The 23,973-nt window shown below is 37.2% G+C and overlaps 1 protein-coding gene across 1 annotated transcript in view; it reads left to right on the forward strand.

The window, feature by feature from the left end:
• The first annotated feature begins 381 nt into the window (after positions 1–381).
• Positions 382–23,973, forward strand: part of LOC145674190 (condensin-2 complex subunit G2-like) — a 101,498-nt gene continuing 77,906 nt past the window's right edge. Inside the window, exons 1-3 of the mRNA XM_081744022.1 lie at positions 382–414; positions 6,729–7,386; positions 20,440–20,603. Coding sequence (XP_081600148.1) covers positions 382–414; positions 6,729–7,386; positions 20,440–20,603 — 855 coding nt within the window. The remainder of the gene's footprint in view (positions 415–6,728; positions 7,387–20,439; positions 20,604–23,973) is intronic.

Consider the following 23,973-nt stretch of genomic DNA (forward strand, 5'->3'; position numbering starts at 1 on the left):
CCATTGGAGATATTGGACAGTGAAATATGCCAAATTGGGATAATACCCCAACTTTACAACATTTTTTCAGGCTTTTGGGAACAGCTACAGGTCTGTAAATTTTTGTATATTAACTTATGACCCCAGACTACGTGCACACACAAATTCAAACCTCTACGTCAGTTGTTTCCTCTTCCCAAACATGTCTTAATGCCCAAAAATGTTGCTACTGTAGACCCTGATTTCACCCCCTTCAATTGGTTTTATTTAAAAATGTTAAGAGATCAAAGTTGTAGCTATGCACAAGCTGAAGACGTCCAGAAATTTTCAACTTGGTAGGACAAATACATGCTGGGATATTCAAAACAACGTAAACGTCTAAAATAGAAAAAAAAACGCAAAATGGCGGCAGCCGCTGTGTCGCCAAGGGATGTTGTAAAAAATAATTAATTGTGGTTTTGAAGTACCCTGATATAGGTTAAACATTCATGAAAAAGCTATATTTCTTTGAGATGGTCGAACGGCACATGCTTGATCACTTAGAATGGATTGACTCTGCAATTATAGAAATACATCAAATAAACTGTTGAATAGTAAAAATAGTGTAAGACAAACAATGCAAACGGTGGTAGTTTCACATATTGGCAAAAGAAGAATGGGCAGAGTGGGTCACGAAACTCCGCCGCCATCTCGAAATCCTCCGTTTTGAACTCTGTGATATTCTTTGAAATGGAAAGGTAGTCATGCGGCACATGTCTTAAGACTGTGTTTTGATCAGGAATGTAACGCTGCTGTTCGTTTTGTCATATAACTAACCTCTGATGAATCATGACCTGTTTTTCTTATCCTTTTGGATACCATCACAACACATGCTCGAAATGACCACCATGTGCAAAAAAAAAAAAAAAAAAAAAAAAAAAAAAAAAAAAGTTCTTCCAGACCGGAACAGTTCTCTTCGGCATTCTGTATATGAAGCAAATTAGATGTAATGTCATAAATAATAATATATTATATCTAACTTGGATATCAAATGTCACGGTTAGTTTTCTTGGCTTGTAGATATGTTTAACTTAGGTCTACACGTGTTTTCGTGATAATCCAAACTTTGAACATACGAGTATCAGTTTCGTAAATAACTTTAAAGACGATCATAAATCTTCAAAATAAGTACAGATAACGCTCACTGAAGTTCATAATTGACTTTTGAGAACATTCTGGCTCTAACTGATATATCATGTGACTACTTTTCCATTTCAAAAAAATATCACAGGTTTTAAAAAGGCGGATTTCAAGATGGCGGCGGAGGTTCGTGATCTACACTGTCCGTTCTGCTTTCGCCAATATGTGAAACTACCACCGTTTGCATTGTTTATCTTTCATTATTTTTACGATTCAAAATTTTATTTTATGTATTTCTATAACAGCATATTCCTTCTTCCACCAACTTTGACCCCCCTCTCCCTCTGTTCCTTACGGCGCTCAGTCGCTATGACTTTGCACAGACATATATTTTCACATCTTCTATCAAGTGCACTATGTCTTATCCCGAAACTCGATTCATCCATTTGGACCCTATACTTGTGAGAGGGTCTCGATAGAGCAACTGAACGCTCTTAAAAAAAAAAAAAAAAAAAAAAAAAAAAAAAAAGCCTTCCATGGTTCCAGTCATGAATTTAACGTTGGAGTACCTTGAAGGAGATTAAATCAAATTCCATGTAAGCGTAATACTTTGTTTCTAATGAAATTATTTACCGTATTTTTGATCACACGTCCTAGGTCATCCACTCTTCATCACTCCTTACAGCCGCTTCAGAAATGGTCCAAGTTTGTCATTCTTAAATAGAGATTTGCAGACGGAAATTCGTAAATGTTTTTGAGTCAAATTATTTGACTCCCAAACGTTGAGCTTCTTCTTATAGCCAGCTTCTCCAAATGCTTTATCACTGTTTGGTGATGGATGTTTAGGTGTCATGACCACTTTTATGTTTGTCTTGCTCGATCTTTCCCAAATATCATCAAGTTTTGTTGTGATCGCTCGCCCATTGCAAGCATAATCTTGGACATCAAAATTACATGAACGAAACAACTCTACTATATTTTGGCTGTTGTTTTTGATAACGTATTTTGCCAATAAACAGTACGAATTTCTTCATGATTCTACGTAAGTTTGCACCTTTATCGAAATCAAATTTTAAAATGTATTGCAGTTTTGCGAAGAGTTATTTCATTTTTAGGGCGCAATACCTTACCTGTTTTTACAAGAGTGTCAACACTTTTTGCACTTGTTATCTTCAACTGTCAAATTACGCTAAGTTTGACCCGTTTTAGCTCATATACTTTGAGATATGGGACACGAACGCCGCACAGTGGAGTATTTGACCCTAAAACCTGGTCAAAAGTCGAAAAAATAAAATTTAAAAAATATAAAGGTAACCAAGAAAGTTCTGTTGCTTTCTGTGGAAGTCTGTGTTCAATTGGCCCTCACACCATGAGTTGATTGCCAATGGAGATAAGGCGAAAGTCAGTTGTTGGTGTGAGTATATCCATTGGATATTATCCAACATACTACCTGGTTGTGGCAGTTCAATTACACTATGAACTCGCCTTAGGATAGAGTGAACAGGGGATCTTTACAAAGCGTCATAAGAGCGTGTATGCTGTACGAGTTCAAACTGTGGTCAAACGCCGCTGCAGCGGAGCGGAAGATATGCCACGCCTTTCCTGAGAGTGTCGTGACTACACGGACAATTCAGCGGTGATTTAACAAGTTTAAGAATAGTAACTCGATGACACACCACGTGCCGGAAGACGAACACATGTACAAAATGAAGATCTTCATGCAGCAATTGAAGTGAACAGCGGCCAGACGAGACTACAATTCAGTGTGAAAGGAAAAACCATTGGGTAGCACCTCTATCAACTTGGGAAGCACTATAAGCTGGGTCGATGGGTTCCACATGATTTGACTCCGGGCCAGAAGGTAACGCGAGCAGACACCTGTGTTTCTTTGTTGTTTCGTCTGAGGAAGGTCATTTCTAGACAGGCTGTTGACATGTGATAAGAAGTGGGTCCTGTACGATGCTCCACAGCGCCGGTTAGCATCCCATGAACGGGTTATAAAACAGCCGAAACCAGCACTGCACCAAAAGAAAGTCTTCCTGTGTGTTTGGTGGACTGCTCGCTGTATCGTGTATGTGGAACTGCTACCAGCTGGTCGGAGCATCAATACAACTGTGTACTGTCAGCAGTTCAGACATGTTAAAAAAAAAAAACCTCGAAGCTCTTTAGCCAGCACTTCTGAATCGGAAAGAGGTCCTCCTGTTACAGGATACGCTAAGCCCACGTGGTTGGGATGGCACGGGACACCATTCTATGCCTTGAATGAGAAACACTACTGCATCCGCCATACTGCCCGGACATTGCACCGTCCGATTATTACCTGTTCCATTCATTGGACAATCTACTTAGAGGACGCCAGTTCAAATCCTTGGCAGATGTGCAAAATGCCCTTGATACTTTCTTCGTTTCACGGCCCACCAAGTTCTACCGCGATGGAATCCATGGCGTTCCAGAACTTGGCAGAAGTTCGTCGATGCTCATGGGGACTATTTTTGACTTCCAGGTACGTCTTAGGTGGCATATCGATGTTTGGAGGTGGTGGGTGAAAAAGCGACAGAACTTCCTTGGTTACTTTTACACATGAAATAAAGTTAATTTCTTGTTCTTCGATAATTGACGGATCTGCTACCAGCTGGTCGGAGCATCAATACAACTGTGTACTGTCAGCAGTTCAGACATGTTAAAAAAAAAAAACCTCGAAGCTCTTTAGCCAGCACTTCTGAATCGGAAAGAGGTCCTCCTGTTACAGGATACGCTAAGCCCACGTGGTTGGGATGGCACGGGACACCATTCTATGCCTTGAATGAGAAACACTACTGCATCCGCCATACTGCCCGGACATTGCACCGTCCGATTATTACCTGTTCCATTCATTGGACAATCTACTTAGAGGACGCCAGTTCAAATCCTTGGCAGATGTGCAAAATGCCCTTGATACTTTCTTCGTTTCACGGCCCACCAAGTTCTACCGCGATGGAATCCATGGCGTTCCAGAACTTGGCAGAAGTTCGTCGATGCTCATGGGGACTATTTTTGACTTCCAGGTACGTCTTAGGTGGCATATCGATGTTTGGAGGTGGTGGGTGAAAAAGCGACAGAACTTCCTTGGTTACTTTTACACATGAAATAAAGTTAATTTCTTGTTCTTCGATAATTGACGGATCTTGTAAACATAAATTCCATTATTAAAATATAAAATGAACGTAAATAATAATTGCTGAAGTCACTCATTTTTTCCCGCCAACAGATTTTAAATTAATGTGGCCGCGAGTACAGCTTTGAGGTATTAATTTTAGCAATTGTATTAAAGTTATAAACAAAAATTTTTATTGTTTTAAAGGGCATGAATAGAGGTTCTAATTTCATGATTTAGTTAAAAATAACTTTGGTGTTGGATATCTCTTCGGACGAGGATGTCCTTTAATATGTCATATGACCATATTGCCATTTAAAATAAACAAGTTGATTCCAATATGACAGCCACCAAGATGGCGGACTAAACGTTAACCACTTCATAATCTTTCTTCCTACCACCAACATTGATTCCAATTGACTTCGGATCAACTGCACTTACAGTTTCTCAAATATTTTAGCTGACCCAGACTTTTGGCCACACCCTGTACAGTAGATCTAAAAAAATGTATTGCTGTTTCTGTTTTATGTTTATGTTACTCTTTTCGTGCTCGTGGGTTTTCTCGGGGTTCTCCCGTTTCCTCCCACTTTCTTCATTCCACCATTTCATTCATTACTCATCATCACCGTCTCCTTTAGCCTAACCGGCATAACCGTGGGAGGTTAAACTCAGAGATTTCATTTCATTTCATTTTTTACTCTTTTATCCATTATTTGATGTAGCAAATGTTAATTAATAGCAAAACTTAGAATTTGTTTTTCTTAAAATGTTCCAAAGTGTTTATTATAGACAGTTTAAAGCAATAAAAAATAATTAATACAGAAGATAATGCAATTTCCGTGATTTCCCTGACTGTTCTAAACTTCAAGACCAGGTTTTGGCTATGATGTATTTTTACAATCGTAGATAAACACAAATTCATTTAATTTAATCGATTATTTTATGATACTTAAAGATAAATATTTTTGACCGGGTTTCAAGGTCAAATACTCCACTGTGCGCTGTCTTGTTGTGCGTTGGCTCAATAATGTTTTAGACTACCTGACATAATTGGTATGTCTTTTTAAACTTCACTCCGTTTTGTATACATTAAATTTATATGAGCATAAATTGACAGCCATCAATTTTGTTTTTAAGGAAAACTATCACAAAACTATCAAGAACAAATATAACCACAATTTATTTTAGGGCCAGACACCCACCTATCCTCATCCACTGACTTATCTGTTTTGCAGCTTTAGAGTAAAAATAATTAATCTCTGAACAACAGTTAATTAGTTTTGTTACAGGTCAGGTTTCAAAAATTCTATCAAAATCGTCAGTCATTGAGGTTGTGGAATGCCTTTCATATGATTTAATACATTTTCCAAAATTATAAATCGATGCACTGCTTTAGTCTAAGCATAATAATAATAATAATAATAATAATAATAATAATAATAATAATAATAATAATAATAATAATAATAATAATAATAATAATAATAATATGTAGAGCAAATTTTCTTGCTTACTAAAGTATGGAAAGACCTAAACTGAGGAAGTTCCTTGAGGTGTTAAATTACATGTAGGGATGCGAACTAGCCTAGTCGAGTCGAGATTGAAGCCTGTCTCGACTCGTCTCACGTTTAGCTCACACATTACGTAACCGTATTTGGTGACAATTACGTAATTTTCTCTGCACTGGCCGTTAAACTCTGCGTACTCTTGCAAGAGGTGCCACGGAACATAATTATCCGAATGTTATCAGCATGAGATAAATGTAGGCGTCGTCCAATTTGACAATCATCTTCCGTTTTGACATCTTCCACCAAGTCCTACAATTTGATCCAGTTTGACTAATACCTGAGAAGGTTGTGAACCCGCGGAGGTCGTGGCTGTTAATGAACTGTGCCAGATTTCGTCTTTGGGGCACATCCCGTTGGGATGTTGGATTTACCTGGCATGTCAATCACCGAGTTTCACAAACTCAGGCGATACTTTGACTCCTAACCTTGAATGGATCCCTTTTGTCGTCGAGTGTTATCCTATGCGCCTCATTTGTGTTTAACTGGCCACGGTATCTTTAACTGTGGTTACTTCAAAGGTTGAAAGTTTTCTCGACACTCTTTTGCTATCTGATGGTGAGTGTTCAAGAAATGCGCATAAAGAGAACCATCTATTTTGTACATTTCCAAGTAGCGGTTTACTTTCGGAGGCATTTCTCTAGCACTAACATGAGTACCTGCAAACTGACGTAGCACACTGATAACGACACCGATTGCACGTTTCTGGCACAACTAAACAATCAACAGCAGCGTTGCCAAATCGGTCAGATATAACCAAACAAGCTTCGGTACTTAAAACGAGCCAACAAAGCAAGCAAAATTGCATTTTAATGAAAAACACTATAAATTAAAAAGCAGCACCAATATCCAAAAACTTTAAATAGTTTTATCTGTAACGATTTTTCTTTTGATGCTTGCCTGTTAAAGATCTATTTTTTTCCTTACTATAGGAAGTATTGGAGATGCTCTCTCACCGCTGGACGCTGGTCCCTACTGACGTGATTGAAGACGTTTTCAAAATTCTTAGTAATGTACTTCACCTTAATACCACATACGCTAAAGTACGGCAAGAAATTTTCCAGGGCATTGAGAAGGTTGCTGAAAATCCCCAATCATCTTCATTCATAGAGAGAATTCTAAAAATAGCAGTAAGAGAAGTTCATAATGAAAATGAAAACGTAAAGGTTACCTTTACAGACATGCTGCTTGGAATAGACACAAGTACACAATTTAACATTTGGCAGGTAGTTGATGAAAGATATCTGTATGCGATATTGGAGGTAAGTAGCGCCCCTGTCTGCGAAAGGGTGGTCTTGCTACTGTATCGCAAGATACATCCAACAGACAAAAGCCTGCCTGAATTACTAGGAAAATGTGAAACTTTCTTTATGGAAAATTTTCCCGCATCTAAGAAATTTTACCATTATTTGAATGCGTTTCTGCCAATCAATCAGACTGTGAAATTCATGATAGCCATCTTGGAGCATGTGGAAAATCTGGCAAGTAAAAGAATGTTCGTACTTGAGAAGAAGAACCATTTGGCTTCTCAGGAGAGTCAACTGACCAACAGAGAGGTTTCCCGTGAAGGAAACAACCATAAAGTTACTGGTAAGTATTCATATCCAATATATTTAACCCATTTAAGAGTAAGTTCTCTAGTTCTACAAACATTACAAAGTTTGTAACTGCTGCTGACAAATTTCAAAACATTATGGAAACTAACAATTTGAAGAATAGTAAAGTCATTTGTTATTTCCCTTATTTCTGATTTCTTTTAAGTATATCTGTAGAATTGTAAAACCTTTATCAATATTAAAGAATTTGTGAATTATCTTTTGTTCAAACTACATGTAATTACACAGGAATAACTTACACAACACAGTTAATTGGTTAGAGGAAACATCCCGCTCTGCAAAACCAAGGTAATCAAGGTCTATTTACGAGGGATGTTTTATAATAAAGAAAAGAACTAGTAACATTTCGAATCTAATATAAATAAAATAAAGATTTTGTTCGTGTGCAGCCTAGGGACCAGAGAGTTACCAAATTTTGGTCACGGGTACCTTGGTCCAGACCCCAGACCAAGACGAAGCGTTTTTTTCTTAAATTAGAACCAGTGGGTCTCAGGGGAGGCGTTCACCGGGACATGAATAAGTAGTAGAAAATGACCGATATTAGGGTCAAATTCATAGTCTTCGTGGTTGCAGTGATCAACGGTGAAACTCCGATTGCATTAACTTCCAAATTCACCCCATTCGGCTACGGGCCGGGGTCACCGGGGAGGATACTAAGGCATGTAAAAAATAATCCAAAATGGCCGATATTGGTGTCAAATCCATAGTTTTTGCGGTCGCTGAGATGAATGGTGATACTCTCACAGTTGTTGACTTACAAATTCGGCCTCAATCGGTTTGGGACCAGAGGTGTCTTTTTATAAAAATTCGAACCAGGGGTTCTCAGCAGTGTTGGGAAGTAACGTAACGCAAGTAACGCGTTACTTTTTAAGTAACGCTTCCTAGTAACGCGTTACATTTTTTCCAAAGTAACTGTAACGGTAACGCGTTACAAATTTTTAAGTAACGTACCTAGTTTGCGTTACTTTTTTCGCGTTACTTTTTTCGCGTTACATTTCGGATGAGTAACTACAATATATGTATATTATTTTTCGGAAACAAACGTTTCTTTCTTGTAAGTGAATTTCTCGGAATGGGGTAATGGAGCATGAACGATGTCACTGGCCGACAGTCAGTCACGGCACTCAAAGAATCAGATAAAATCATAGTACCACTTGCTGTTTTTGGAAGATGAGGACAGCCTCAGGGAAATCACGTGTACTGATTGCAAACACCTAGAAAGTTTTGTCATAGATTTTGACAGCTCCAATCCATTCATTGAGTGAACAACGAGTGCAATTGTACCGATAGTCTATTTTACTTTGATTAGTGTTGTTTTTATAAAGATGGAGAACGAACATATTTTACCGTTCGAACATTTGAAAGATACTTCCTCTTAAAAGCTGAAGATTATGATGGACGGAATTTAAAAGTAAAGTGGTGCCCCGGAGGGAAATTTTGTCAACAACTAGGGTACCATAATTAACGATATAGAGCAGCGTTTCCCAACCTTTTTCAACTTGCGGCACACTTCAGGGTAACTTGAATTCTCGCGGCACACATATTATTATTATTATTATTATTATTATTATTATTATTATTATTATTATTATTATTATTATTTGAATATATAAAATACTGTAGTATTTTTTTCTGATTACTGACATCCTTCTCACAGAGAAGAAAGCTAGACCACTGTTTTTCCCCCGTGGTAAATCATTATGCTTATTTTTCATTTTAATTTAAAAATAGAAAACAATTACAATCAGATATAGGGCTCAAGTTGTTAAAAATACACTTTTTTTTTTATCGAAAACTGTATCCAACCTTTCATTAAGAAGGAGGATCACTAAATAACGAACGAACAAACGAATCTCTTTTACTTTTAAAACACAAATATAGGTAATTCGTATGCATGTTTACTTTGCCGGAAGGATTGAATAATATTTTAAAATTTGAAGTTACGAAATAGTCTGCAACAATCAAGAAGCAATAATGGTCATAACAATGATAACAAATACTTTTTTTCAAAATTAGAAATGTACAGAAAAATGTTCTACAGAAAAGTAACACAGTATGAAACTTTAAATTTTAGATTCATAGTAGTAATTTGAAATACAAATATACCTTTTTCTGTATGTCTTGCAATTTGATTTTTATAGATTTAATAATTTTGTTCCGATTTCCTCGCGGCACACCAGCGACCCATTCGCGGCACACCACTGTGCCGCGGCACACCGGTTGGGAAACGCTGATATAGAGTAAGGGGTTAATGTAAATAAACTCTGTTTTGATGAGCAGGCCTACTTTATTACTAGAAAATGGTTTGTTGATGGTTTGTAATATTGGAGTTCTTTCAGATCAGTTTGCGGATCCTAGAGTCCCGTGGATTATAGAGTTTGGAACAACTAGCTTTAAAAAGCATGTATCGATTTTTGAATTACTGGCAAGTTTTGATTCACGTTCAGTTAATGTGTTCTCATTTTATTAGTTGTAGTGTAATGTTTCTCAATATTCTGTATTTTCAATATTACATAACAACATTGTTATTCTTATATAATTAGTTTAGCAAAAGAATAATAAGCAATCATTTTTTCTAACGCATATTGATGGGCAAGAGTCGAGCTAAAACTCGACTCAGATTCAAGTCGAGTTTTGAGTTGAGTCGAAGGTAATATTGTCGAGTCTAGTTCCGAGCCGACTCACAGTTTTTGGCGTCTAGTTTCGAATCAAGTTGAGTTTGATAAATGGTTCATTCGTTTTGAAATCATGGCCTGATTACACTGGAAAGCGAAAGCCATGAGAAATGTAAGCTAAGCAGTAATATGGAATATTTTTTGTGTTGCTCATGAGAGGGGACACTGCTCGCATCCATCCACTGCTCGCATCCTTGGGGGTGAACCATCGGCTCGAGCTGGCTTGGTTGGGATGAGCCATTTTCTCGGTTCGGTTCATCTGGGCCGAAGGCTCTAGCCGACTCGGTTGGGTGAGCTGTTGACTCGGCTCACTTCTCGGTTCGGGTCGATAGTGAATGAGCTGTGAGCCGAGCTGCCCAAGTCGTTGACAATTCTAAACCTGGGCCGAGCAGTTTTGAAGATATTTGGTCAGTGTCCTATAACTTTTAACAAGGTTTGACTCGAGGCCGAATACTCAACCTAGACCCTCAACCCAAATTCAGAAGCTCGTGAACAATGTCCTTGACTCCTAGACTTCACGACTACTGAGGTTGGCAATCAACTAGTTTAGTACTCAAATACAAACCGCCTACTTTTCATGTTTAAACACAGTGTTGTTATAATTAATAATAATAATAATAATAATAATAATAATAATAATAATAATAATAATAATAATAATAATAATAATAATAATATCATTAATAACCTATATTGTCTATGCAAGATACTTGAAGAGAGTACTCGAAACTACACATCAGATTTGGCTCGATTCCACTTGAAACTCGACCCGAATTCGAGTCGAGCTGGAGAAAATTTCTCGAGCCGAGTTCTCGAGTCGAGCTCAAAGATGTCTGTTTCTACTCGAATTGAGTTTCAAAACAACTCGTCCATCCTAGAGTGACCAGATTCTAACAAACGAAAAGTAGGACACAGGTATAATAGTATATGGTAATTTACTGCGTTGGCAATACGCATATCCTTATTTCATTTAATGTTAACCTTAAGTTAATCAACATTTTATTAAAAAGAAGAAGCACTGAACTAAAGTATTCCAGGAATTCAACACAACTCCAAATGCTTTGATGAATGACAAAATGGTTTATTTTTATGAACATACAGTGAAACTTCGTGTTGGGCTAAAAAAAATATTTTCGAAGCGTGGTATTATTTTAAGAAATAAGAGAAAATTTAGACCGGCACGAGGAAACTTCTACAGGTACTTAACTTGATCATCACTAACATAAATTGAAAAATACACTTCTTCCTACCTTACCGATATCTCAACAAGCCCTTCTCAGTAAAAGCAATGAATGTACTGTAAAAAAAAAGAAAAAAAATGGTTTGTTGATTATTCTCCATCCCTAGTCTTTTGAGGAGTGTTAAGAAACACAGCGGTTCATCATTCAGGAAAAGAATGCCTTTGATTTAAAATGTCAATAAAGAATGAAACATTAAGATATTGCAAATAAATTAACTCTGGACATTTCACAGAACATTTAAAAGAAGGATATTTCTCGACTTTCTAGGCGTCTTCGCAACACGCAGGACAGCTCTTTGAAAAACAGTACTGTACTGTGAAAATCAGTACGTCTCATCACCGTAGCCCATCCCTATGAGTAACGCAGTAGGGCATTTTGGTCAATGTTACATTATATGAAAATATTCATATAGCTGTCAAGTAAAAACTTCTCCTTGCATTTACATAAAGCAATTCAGAACGTGCAATTACAATTATAATAATAATAATAATAATAATAATAATAATAATAATAATAATAATAATAATAATAATAATAATAATAATAATAATAATAATAATGATAATAATAATAATAATAATAAAATAGCGGTAGTAATAGTAGTACGGAAAATTGAAGTGATAAGATTTTTTCACATATTCAAAGTTTCCGACCTAAAAGTAACGCGTTAGTAACGCGTTACTTTCAAAGTAAAGTAACAGTTACTTTTTTGGGGCAAGTAACGCGTTACATTTTAAGAGAAAGTTAAGTAACTTGTAACGCGTTAGATTTTTACAAGTAACTTACCCAACACTGGTTCTCAGGGGACGTTTACCGGGATATGTAAAGTAGTAGAAAATGACCTATATATTTTTTCTCTTTCGTTGTTCAGTTTGTTCACATAGATATTTTATCTGAACTATGCAAAAAATGGGTATTTCAGCTAGTATATTATATTTTAATAAGATTCAAAATACTATTAGCTATTTTTCAACATGATTTCCGTTCACGTTGAAACATTTGTCGTGTTGGGAGACGAGGTTTTAGCAGCCCATATGATCATAAAAGATATCCGTTTGAGAGGTATTCATGGTTGCCGGCAAAGAAACCGTTCCAAATGCAGAAAGATATGGAAATCAGCTGGCGCTAGATCTTGGAATGTTAATCGTCTCTTTCACGACTCTCTACCGCAAACAGAAGATCATTGAGCTGAGCGAAGCGAAGCTCTTATACTCGGGTTAGCCGTTTGGTTGTCCGCGAACTCCTCCTAGACCGTTTGGCCGATCTCAACCAAACTTAGCACGCTGATAGAGTATGTCGTTCTGAGTGACAACATAGGTTGAAATAAAAAATCCGATGTACCATCGAGGAATAATCACCGAAAAACGCTTCCTCCTAGACCGTTTGGCCGATCTCAACCAAACTTAGCACGCTGATAGAGTATGTCGTGCTGAGTGAGAACATAGCTCGAAATCAAAAATCCGATGTACCATCGAGGAATAATCACCGAGAAACGCTTCCTGATTACGTAGTTTAAGCTCGCTCAGCTCATTTCATTGCAATCGGGTATATACATTGCATTCCTAGTTAGTGATTACAGAGGGCCGTCCCGATCGTGGTTCACCATAACATTCTCCTGCTCTTCCTTAAACAGTCTTACTCGCGTACGAACTTTGCTATCACTCATGGAGTTTGGACCATACACCTCACATATTTGGTTATGAATTTCTGCTGGTATGACATTTCTTGCAGTCAGGAATCGAGCTACAGGTCTTATTTCATAGGTGACAGGCCTCTCAACTATTGAACTCTTCCATCACACACCACAAAACTCACACATTACCGATACAATTCCAAACACTGTTTTCAACTCTTATTGGAAATACCACTAAGTTCAGCACTAAAAGTCGCTAAGAAGTTTCTAAACATTCATTTGTCGAATTTAAGCCTAAAAATGGTGTTTTATTTATTTTTGATACTAGGGTTTATCCATGCTTAATTAAAAAGCATGATTTAACGCAGGGGCGGATCCAGGGGGGCGATCGGAGCGATCGCCCCCCAGAAGAGAGAACTTTCTTATTTTATATAGTATATAAATAAAACCCATCCCAAAGTTTGGAGCCCTTAAAAGTAGCAGTATGACAACCAACCGCTCCCCCAGAAGTCGGCCCTGATCCGCCCCTGATTTAACGGGGAGTAAAAAGCGCATATCTCACACACTCTAGTTGCTTCAAATTATCAATCACATTGCACTATGCACTACACAGAACACACTAGAAGTGATATACTCAAAAATGCATTTGAAATACTTTAGTTTGCTCTTGTTTGGGAAACAAACGTGCAGTAATAACCTCAAATAAGTTTCTCTTGTCCTGATCCCAACTGTCAAGTGCGAATTGACTTGACGCACCACCACTGTCATAAAAAGCAGTGCTGCCAAGTTGTTGTATTGTCAGTTGTCAGAAGTCACAGGGAAATCGCTGAGCTTATCACACATGATATATTCACAGGCCACGATGTCATGAACCACGCGAAGTATACCTCAACTAGCTACGCCCAGTGACACAAACATAATGATTCGCGTTCGTTCCATTTAGTAAACTCGTGCAAATCACTCAGTAAGTTACACCGATTTTTTTTTAGAAAGTTAAAGCACTAAAAGAATTTGCCTGTTTTGTTGCCAAAACTCTTCAAAAGTCGCTGAAAAAAGCCGTTAGTATCTTCTATAAACAATTAGGCGCCATCCACCTCTCCAAATCTTTTAAATGTAGGGAATTGTTGCTCAAGTTGATAACGCTGATTTCCAATGGCGTCTATGCACAGTCAAAGTTTGTCTAGACACGCAGCGCATGTGTAAAATTAAGAATGTTTCCGCTTTACTTAGGTATTGGCATAGGACCTTACTTTAAAAACGTACAATGGTTTCAAAATGAATATGTTCATTACTAAAATGTGGGATAATATACAAGTTCAATAATGGGGATTTCATTTTGCAGGCTGAAACTATGGCCGACTTACAAACTGTGCGAATTCAATACTGAAACCGAAAGTAGTAATTATTTGGCTTTAGATTGCAAAAGAAGGATAAGATCAGAGATATTGAATCCATATCAAAAGTTTCTTTTTATCTCTTACAATTATTGCTATATAGGAATTCAATACTGAAAACAGAAATAATAGATTTATAACTTTTACTTGCTATAGAGCAGTAAGGTCAGAGAATGTATCTGTTCTTCTAACGCTGAATCCATACCAAAACAGCTTCTCGTTATCTCTTAAAATTATTACTATAGAAATACAATACTGAAACCGGAAGTAATAGATCTATAACTTTTACTTGCACTAGAGAAGCAAGTTCTGAGAGTGAACCTGTTCTTCTAACGCTGAATCCATAAAAAAACAGCTTCTCGTTATCTCTTAAAATTATTACTATAGAAATACAATACTGAAACCGGAAGTAATAGATCTATAACTTTTACTTGCACTAGAGAAGCAAGTTCTGAGAGTGAACCTGTTCTTCTAACGCTGAATCCATAAAAAAAACAGCTTCTCGTTATCTCTTAAAATTATTACTATAGAAATACAATACTGAAACCGGAAGTAATAGATCTATAACTTTTACTTGCACTAGAGAAGCAAGTTCTGAGAGTGAACCTGTTCTTCTAACGCTGAATACATAAAAAAACAGCTTCTCGTTATCTCTTAAAATTATTACTATAGAAATTCAATACTGAAACCAGTTGTAATAGATCTATAACTTTTACTTGCACTAGAGAAGCAAGTTCTGAGAGTGAACCTGTTCTTCTAACGCTGAATCCATAAAAAAACAGCTTCTCGTTATCTCTTAAAATTATTACTATAGAAATTCAATACTGAAACCAGTTGTAATAGATCTGTAACTTTTACTTGCACTAGAGAAGCAAGTTCTGAGAGTGAACCTGTTCTTCTAACGCTGAATCCATAAAAAACAGCTTCTCGTTATCTCTTAAAATTATTACTATAGAAATACAATACTGAAACCGGAAGTAATAGATCTATAACTTTTACTTGCACTAGAGAAGCAAGTTCTGAGAGTGAACCTGTTCTTCTAACGCTGAATCCATAAAAAAACAGCTTCTCGTTATCTCTTAAAATTATTACTATAGAAATTATATACTGAAAACAGAAGTAATAGATCTATAACTTTTACTTGGAAAAAATGAAAATGAAATGAAATGAAATCTTTGAGTTTTACGTCCCACGTTAGGCTAAAGGAGACGGTGATGATCAGTAATGAATGAAATGGTGGAATGAAGAAAGTGGGAGGAGACGGAAGAACCCCGAGAAAACCCACGCACACGGTGTTTGTCCACCACAAAGTTCACTTGGCGGGGTCTGGGATCGAACCCGGGACCCCAGGAACCAGAGGTGAACGCTCTACCACTGAGCCACCGCAGCCCCAAGTTTTACTTGGAATAGAGAGGTAAGGTCAGAGAGTGAACCTGTTCTTCTAACGTTGAATCCATACCGAAACACAGTTCAACAGCTTCTTGTTATATCTCAAAATTAACTGTTGAAGGCTTTGGAAGATTGCTGGATGGACGCTCTCACACGCGCCTCATTTTGCGGCGACTTTTTTCTCAGTGCGAATCTGTTCCTCTAAAGTTTGATACCCAAATTTAAATAGTTTTTTATTTGTCCGGAACAGAATCATGTCTGCCAAGCCCGAACCAAGTGCAAAATGCTCGCTGAGTAGTAATCACATAATCACCATTACGAATATACTTCTCCACAACAAACGCACGATGCTCACCGCATTACGCCATTGCAACTACTGAAAATGGCACCTATACCGCTATTGATCGATAACCCCTCCTCCGCCATATCCCCATCACAACTCACACAATGCTCTCCCGAAATTCGGGAGGTCCTTTTGCCGGACCCTGTAGAATCGGACACTTGATGTAACATAATGTAATATCTATGTTTTATTCAAATAAATAAATCAACGAATAATCCCTCAATCTACGACTAAACCACTATGATTTCCACTTTTGACCTCTAGGTCATCTAGATTTATTGGGATTAAATTGTAAAATAATTGCTAGAATATACAATCAAGATTATCTGAGGATATCAGTGGTTATGGAACTATTTAGATTGAAAGTATTCTTAGTATGTCAGACTTTTCTGTTGCTTTCAATTCCTAAAGATATAATATAGATCTAAAACTCTATTTAAATTCCAACATAAACAGCAATTTCCCGGTGGGTCCCTAAACTGGTTTCGATGTACAATAACGTCATTGTTTAAAATCCATTACTTTAAAAAATGTTTAGCTTAGAATGATTACACAGCCACACACACACACAAAGTTCTGTGCAGTGGACCCCAGGGTATGTATTCTATAAAGTTTGTTACTCAGAATCCAAATTTCGAAACCCCAGGATGATCGACCGTTTCATTTTTTTTATGGACAAAAAACTTCTGGGTTTTTAGATAGGGAGGATACACGTAGCTCAGCCATACAAAAAAAAAGTTCTGTGCGGCGTACCCCAAAGTATGGATTTGATGTATTTTGTTACTCAGAATCCAAATTTCGCAACCCCAGGATGATCGACCGTTTCATTTTTTTTATGGACAAAAAACTTCTGGGTTTTTAGATAGGGAGGATACACGCAGCTCAGCAATACAAAAAAAAAGTTCTGTGCGGCGTACCCCAAAGTATGGATTTGATGTATTTTGTTACTCAGAATCCAAATTTCGAAACCCCAGGATGATCGACCGTTTCATTTTTTTTATGGACAAAAAACTTCTGGGTTTTTAGATAGGGAGGATACACGTAGCTCAGCCATACAAAAAATAGTTCTGTGCGGCGTACCCCAAAGTATGGATTTGATGTATTTTGTTACTCAGAATCCAAATTTCGAAACCCCAGGACGATCCACAGTGTCAATTTCCTTTATGGTTAAAAAACTTCGGGGTTTTTAGATAGGGAGGATACACGTAGCTCAGCGATACAAAAAAAGTTCTGTGCGGCGTACCCCAGAGTATGGATTTGATGTAGTTTGTTACTCAGAATCCAAATTTCGAAACCCCAGGATGATCGACCGTTTCATTTTTTTATGGACAAAAAACTTCTGGGTTTTTAGATAGGGAGGATACATGTAGCTCAGCAATACAAAAAAAAGTTCTGTGCGGCGTACCCCAAAGTATGGATTTGATGTATTTTGTTACTCAGAATCCAAATTTCGAAACCCCAGGACGATCCACAGTGTCAATTTCCTTTATGGTTAAAAAACTTCGGGGTTTTTAGATAGGGAGGATACACGTAGCTCAGCCATACAAAAAATAGTTCTGTGCGGCGTACCCCAAAGTATGGATTTGATGTATTTTGTTACTCAGAATCCAAATTTCGAAACCCCAGGATGATCGACTGTTTCATTTTTTTATGGACAAAAAACTTCTGGGTTTTTAGATAGGGAGGATACACGTAGCTCAGCAATACAAAAAAAAGTTCTGTGCGGCGTACCCCAAAGTATGGATTTGATGTATTTTGTTACTCAGAATCCAAATTTCGAAACCCCAGGATGATCGACCGTTTCATTTTTTTTAATGGACAAAAAACTTCTGGGTTTTTAGATAGGGAGGATACACGTAGCTCAGCCATACAAAAAAGTTCTGTGCGGCGTACCCCAAAGTATGGATTTGATGTATTTTGTTACTCAGAATCCAAATTTCGAAACCCCAGGATGATCGACCGTGTCAATTTTCTTTTATGGGCAAAAAACTTCGGGGTTTTTAGATAGGAAGGATACGCGTAGCTCAGCTATACAAAAAAAGTTCTGTGCGGCGTACCCCAGAGTATGGATTCGATGCATTTTGGTACACAGAATCCAAATTTCTAACCCCCAGGATGATTGACCTTGTCAATTTTGTTTTATGGGCGAAACACATGCCGTCCTCTACACAGATTTTTTTTTTTTTTTGCCATGCTGCAGTCACAAAAGCTTTCCATTGACTTCTGACCTTAGCCATCTTGATCCAGTTTCTCTTTTGAATTCCTATTTCTACGAGATCCATCCTAATATTGTCCTACCATATGCGCCCAAGTCTTTCTAATGGTCGTTTTTCGATTGAATTTTCAGTTAAAACTTCGAATGCGCTCCTACTGTCTTCCATTCTGGCTACATGTCCTGCTAACCTTAGCCTCCTAAATTTGATGACCCTACCAATGTTTGGTAAACGGTATAAATTATTCAGTTCCTCGTTATTAAGTTTCTGTAATTCCTAATTTCGGTTTCTCTTGGGTACGTATATTCGTCTCAGGATTTTATTCCCAAATACTTTCGCTATGTGTTCTTCCCTCAGAGTAAGCAACCATGTTTCGCAACCATGCAGGACAACACACATTACTATCGTTTTATATATTTTAAGCTTCACATTCCTCGACAGAATTTGCTATGCTTCCATTCGACATTTTATTTCTTTTTAGGCAATGTCCCAACTAGTTTCTCTTCCTCTTCTTAACAATATCTAAAAGTGTTCTTTTCTCTCCCGCCATTTCTAAGACCCTCTCATTCGTTTTCCGCTCGACCCAACTAATTCTTTCCATTCTTCTCCACAGCCAAATTTCGAAGGCGTCTAGTCGTTTTTCATCACTTTTACGGAATTTGATTCACTTACATGGAATTTGATTTAATATCCACGTTTCCACCCCACACAGTGCAACACTTCACACGAAGCATTTAATGAGTCTTTTTTTTTCTCAACTCTTTATTCAAGGTTCCATAAAACAGACTTCTTCTTTCGCCATTCCTATCCTTGCTTTTATTTCATACCTTGCTTTTATTTCACGTTCGCACTTCATGTCATTACTTAGAATACTACCCAGATATCGAAAACTATTCACTTGTTCTATTTTCTCCTCTCAAACTTTTATATTTGACACAGACCTCTTCGTTCCAATCACCATGTCTTTTGTCTTTCTAACATTTATTTTCATCCCATATTCTTCAAAGCCCATCCTCAGGTATGATGACTGGGGTAGAAGGTAAATATGGAAGGGAAATACGAGAATGGCAGTTGATGCACGATGTTGAACAGAGTAATTCTTACATCAAAATGAAGAGATTTGGAGTAGAAACCATTTATATATGCGAGGTGTGATCAAAATATGGGGTGAATAATTTTATTAGAAACAAAGCAATAATCTTACATGGAATTTGATTTAATCTCCTTCAAAGTACTGTCCTTGGCTAGCAATGCATTTATCCAAACGTTAAATCCACGACTGGAAGCATTTCTGGTAGGCTTCTTTTGGAAGAGTGTTTAGCTGTTCTGTCGTGTCCTCAATGTTAGGAATGTCGTCAAAACGTTTTCCTTTAACTACGGTTTTAATTTTTGGGAAGAACCAGAAGTCGTATTGTCCTATATGTGGAGAGCACAAGAATGTGGACAGACAGGAATATTTTTCCGACCAAAAACTCGTGGATCAAAAGCAAGGAGTGGCACGGTACGTTTACGTGATGAAGGAGGAAGCTATTTTCCCATCTAATCGGCGGTTAAACTGCTTTCCACGGACCAATACTAGTTGTTTAGTTCTTTGGAAAGCTCTCAAATAGTCATTCACCTATTTAAACAAATCATTTATGCTACTTTTTGCACATTTTCATTTGTTTGTGATATCGAAGGACGTCTCGATCTTTGCTTGTTTTCAACCGATTCCTTGCCGTTTTTGAATCGCTCATACCACTTGTATACAGTCTTCAATGCCACCACTTCATCGCCATACACTGATTTTGACATTTCGTGAGCTTCTTTGGCAAGTTTTTTTTTCTTTCAGCTTAGAATAGAACTTGATGTTGACGCGCGACAGACACTCTTAACACGTCCTCTCCCTTCTGCCTCTGGAAACCAACTAATATGTCACAATTCGTTCAAACGCGGCACTGTCTGCACCAAAGGTTTAGGCCATCGGGCTTACTAGTTGAAAGGGATACAATATCGATAGATGGCGCTGTGCAACTACATTCACCGAACTTTTTGATCATACCTCGAAAATGGTTTAAGTTTCTTTCTGAGCAAAGTTAACAATTTAATATTTGTTCATGAATTTATCACTAATGTGTCACTTTTAATTCTTTCATATAGGGCGAGATGATGAACAGATTGTTATTACACGATATGTTGAAATTGCTAGTATCATACTAGCAGCTCGAAAGAATGAACTGCTCCTTCCAGAAAACAAGGGATGTTTGGAAAGTCTGGAAAAGGCGTTATCTTCATCGCTACCAATTCTCTTGAAGTATTTTCAGGTGAGTGATCAACATTAACTTCCGCATGACTGGCGCTGTAGCGGCCATTGCTCTCCTTTTGCTTTGGTGTTTTTTTTAAAACAACTGAAACCTTTTTGCACTCAAATCCTCATATTTTTGCATGTTGTATGGTCAAGTAGAACATGTCATTGAAAAAATTGTTTAACTTATAAGTGTTGCCTATGAGTATTTATAAGGAACGTTCGAATATAGAAATGTTGGTTACTTATCTTGGTTATTTAACCATTATTCACATTAACAATAGTACTCTTCATTCTTCATTTGTACTCGTAATTTGTTTAATCTTATTTAAACGCGAACACTCATATCATCAAAAAATATGTGGACGACATGTACCGGTACCATACCTGTCATCAAAATCACTATTATAAATTCCCAATTCTAGTAGTTTGCCGAGTCTGGGCGCATACAAGCACTCTACAACAACCATTTTCATTTCATCATTCCATATTATAACATACTTTATAATAAGTAGCTGTTATAACATGACGTTATGAATTTATTTCTTAGCGGAAACCTTATTACCTTTACTTTTCTCTTACGGGAGAATTATCTCATTAATAATAATATTTCAACTCTAAGAATAATAATATTTCAGATACGACGCATCGGGATTACGCCTTACTTTTATTTGTGCTGAAATAAAGAAGAGAAATTGGATTTTTAAGTTTTAATTACAAAAAGCGATGATGATGAATTAATTATGAGATAATGAATTGGGAGATCAGGGATTTTAATATTATAATAAAGTATACTGAAATAACAATCTGCATGTTGCCCTTAAGGGTCAGCACGATTGATGGGATTTAAGTTCTGATACCTTAAGGCTAAATTCAGAACTAGATCAAGATTGATTAATATAATTTGATTTAATTACACATGCCAATGGAAGGTTATGTGTGAGAAAATAATAGAGCTCTTGACTTTCCTTTTCCTCAATTAAAAACTTTTGATTTAATTTAATTGATTTAATTTAATTTAATTTAATTTAATTTAATTTAATGAGAACATGAACATTTGATTTACTTACTCACATGAATGATCCAGCAGACCACAGACTTCGAAACCGACAGGGCGTTACTACTTAATCTCACATTAACGAAGCACTGGCAAACTTGTTTATCTTCGTGTTGCGAGTTGAGTTGCTAGGATTGAATCCGTGGACGAATTTTTTCTCACTTCTTTCGCTATTACTCAATTCGTATTGTCGATGAAGTGCAGCTTGCTCAGGGACTCTGTATTCAGGTGCACTTGGTTCGAGCTGGTCGTCGCCGTTCTCGGGACCTTCCTCCTCTGGGAATGGAGACTGGCGTCAACTGCTCATCTTCCTCCCTGGGGATGTGGTATAATATTACTTCGTGGTGGTCTAGAAGGTGTAGTCGACGATTGATCCCATGGACTGCAGACTGATATAATGAATGGCACTCCTGAACGGCTCAAGCTACTCGGACAGCAACTACTTATAATATCTCTAACATTTCTTTTCGTTTTATTACTCTTTAGCATTTCATTTTGCCCTGTGTTAGATAGATTTCCTCATTATCGTTTTCCTGTATTTAATTTTTATTTATACTTCTTAGTTTAGCGTTCTTCTCTTATTCTTTGTATATGTCCATACTAGCTTACCGTACATTTTTCTGTTCTTCTTGGGCACTTTCTTGGTTCAGTGCATTTCTGATTATTTCACTGGGTGTTTGATATTCCTTGTTGAGTATTATTTAGTGTCTTCCCCAAATCACTTAGTAGTGATTCCGGCTCACCTAGTAGTGATTACTGTTCGTTATTTGTAATTGTGATGAATATAAATACAATCTGGACGTATGGCATAAAAACTACAGTGTATAAACCACTAAACAACTTGTGTTAGGTGGCCGGAGGTTGTTTACAACGGCTCACTATAAGTCACAGTACCGACTCTGGAGCCGTCGGTGGATTTGAGGAAGATACTAAATGCCATCCTCGTAGTTATTCGGAGAATATTTCGCAAAAATATCATCCTCACTTGGACTATGTTCAGACTATCATCATTTTAATACACTTCTGCGTTAGGTGCTATTATTATAAACTACGTGTCCTATACTAATATCCATGCTTTTGCATGTATATACTCGTCTCATGACAGACGTTTCCCGTTTTGGGAAGATCTTCTTTGCTGTAATCTTCTAGTCATAACTTTCAATGTGATACTTCCCGTCACTTCTAGACTTATAATTCTGAGAATTTGTGCTAGGGGTGTAGCCAAAGGGAGGGGGCATCGGGACCAGGCCCCCAAATGATTTCCTGCCCCCCCCAAATGACCAGCTTTTAAAACATCATAGTAAAATTATCTCGCTTCAGTCATTTAAAAGTAACAAAGTTTACTGACAATTAATAATTTACGGTAAAATATTGTTTTTCCATACCGATCGATAAATAGGATATATTTTTGTGACAGCATATTACACAATTTACTGCGATTTATATTTGACAGTTTGGAGACAAACGTTTTAACAAGGTACTATAAATACAGCCCTAAAATAAAGGTACTAAACTGATGTGTAAGTACAGTATATTTTTTATACGTTTTAACAAATGTTTTAAAAGACATATATTTATCAGATGTAAAATTTGGTGAGAAACAATGTTTTTATTCAATTTGGATTTCATTTGCTTTCTCTTTTGTTTCTACTTAGTATAATAAAATAATTATGTTTTTAGGCACGAATAATAAATAAATATTTTTGTCAGGAAACCGTAAAGAAATGAAGTGAAATTTCAAAGAAAATCAATCTTGTGTAGATAGGTTCTGTATACAAGGTCTTAAATTTAAATATAAAGGTAACCAAGAAAAGTTGTATTGCTTTTTCACCCACCACCTTCGAACATCGATATGTCACCTAAGACGTACCGGGAAAATCAAAAATAGTCCCCATCAACATCGACGACCTTCTGCCAACGTCCTGAAAGGCCATGGAATCCATCGCGGTAGAACTTGGTGGGCCGTCAAACGAGGAAGGTATCAGGTGCATTTTGCACTTTTACTAGGGATTTGAACTGGTGTCCTCTAAGGCGATTGTCCAAAGAATGGAACAGGTAATAATCGGACGGTGCAATATCCGATGAATATAGTGGTTGCAATATTGTTTCCCATCGAAGGCGTAGAATGGTATCCTGAGTCATCCTAGTCAGGTGGGACTTAGCGTTGTCTCGTAAATGGGGCGCCGTTTGCGATTCAGAAGTGACTCCAGAGTTTTGGGTTTTTCTTGAACACAGCTCAACTGCTGACACTACACAGTTGCATTCATAGTCTGACCAGCTGGTAGCGTTCCCGATGCACGAAGTACCAAACACCCAGAGGGACCTTCTTCCG

Source organism: Thermobia domestica, chromosome 17 (genome assembly GCF_964235325.1).
Source record: "Thermobia domestica chromosome 17, izTheDome1.hap1.1, whole genome shotgun sequence".
Classification (NCBI taxonomy): Eukaryota; Metazoa; Arthropoda; class Insecta; order Zygentoma; family Lepismatidae; genus Thermobia; species Thermobia domestica.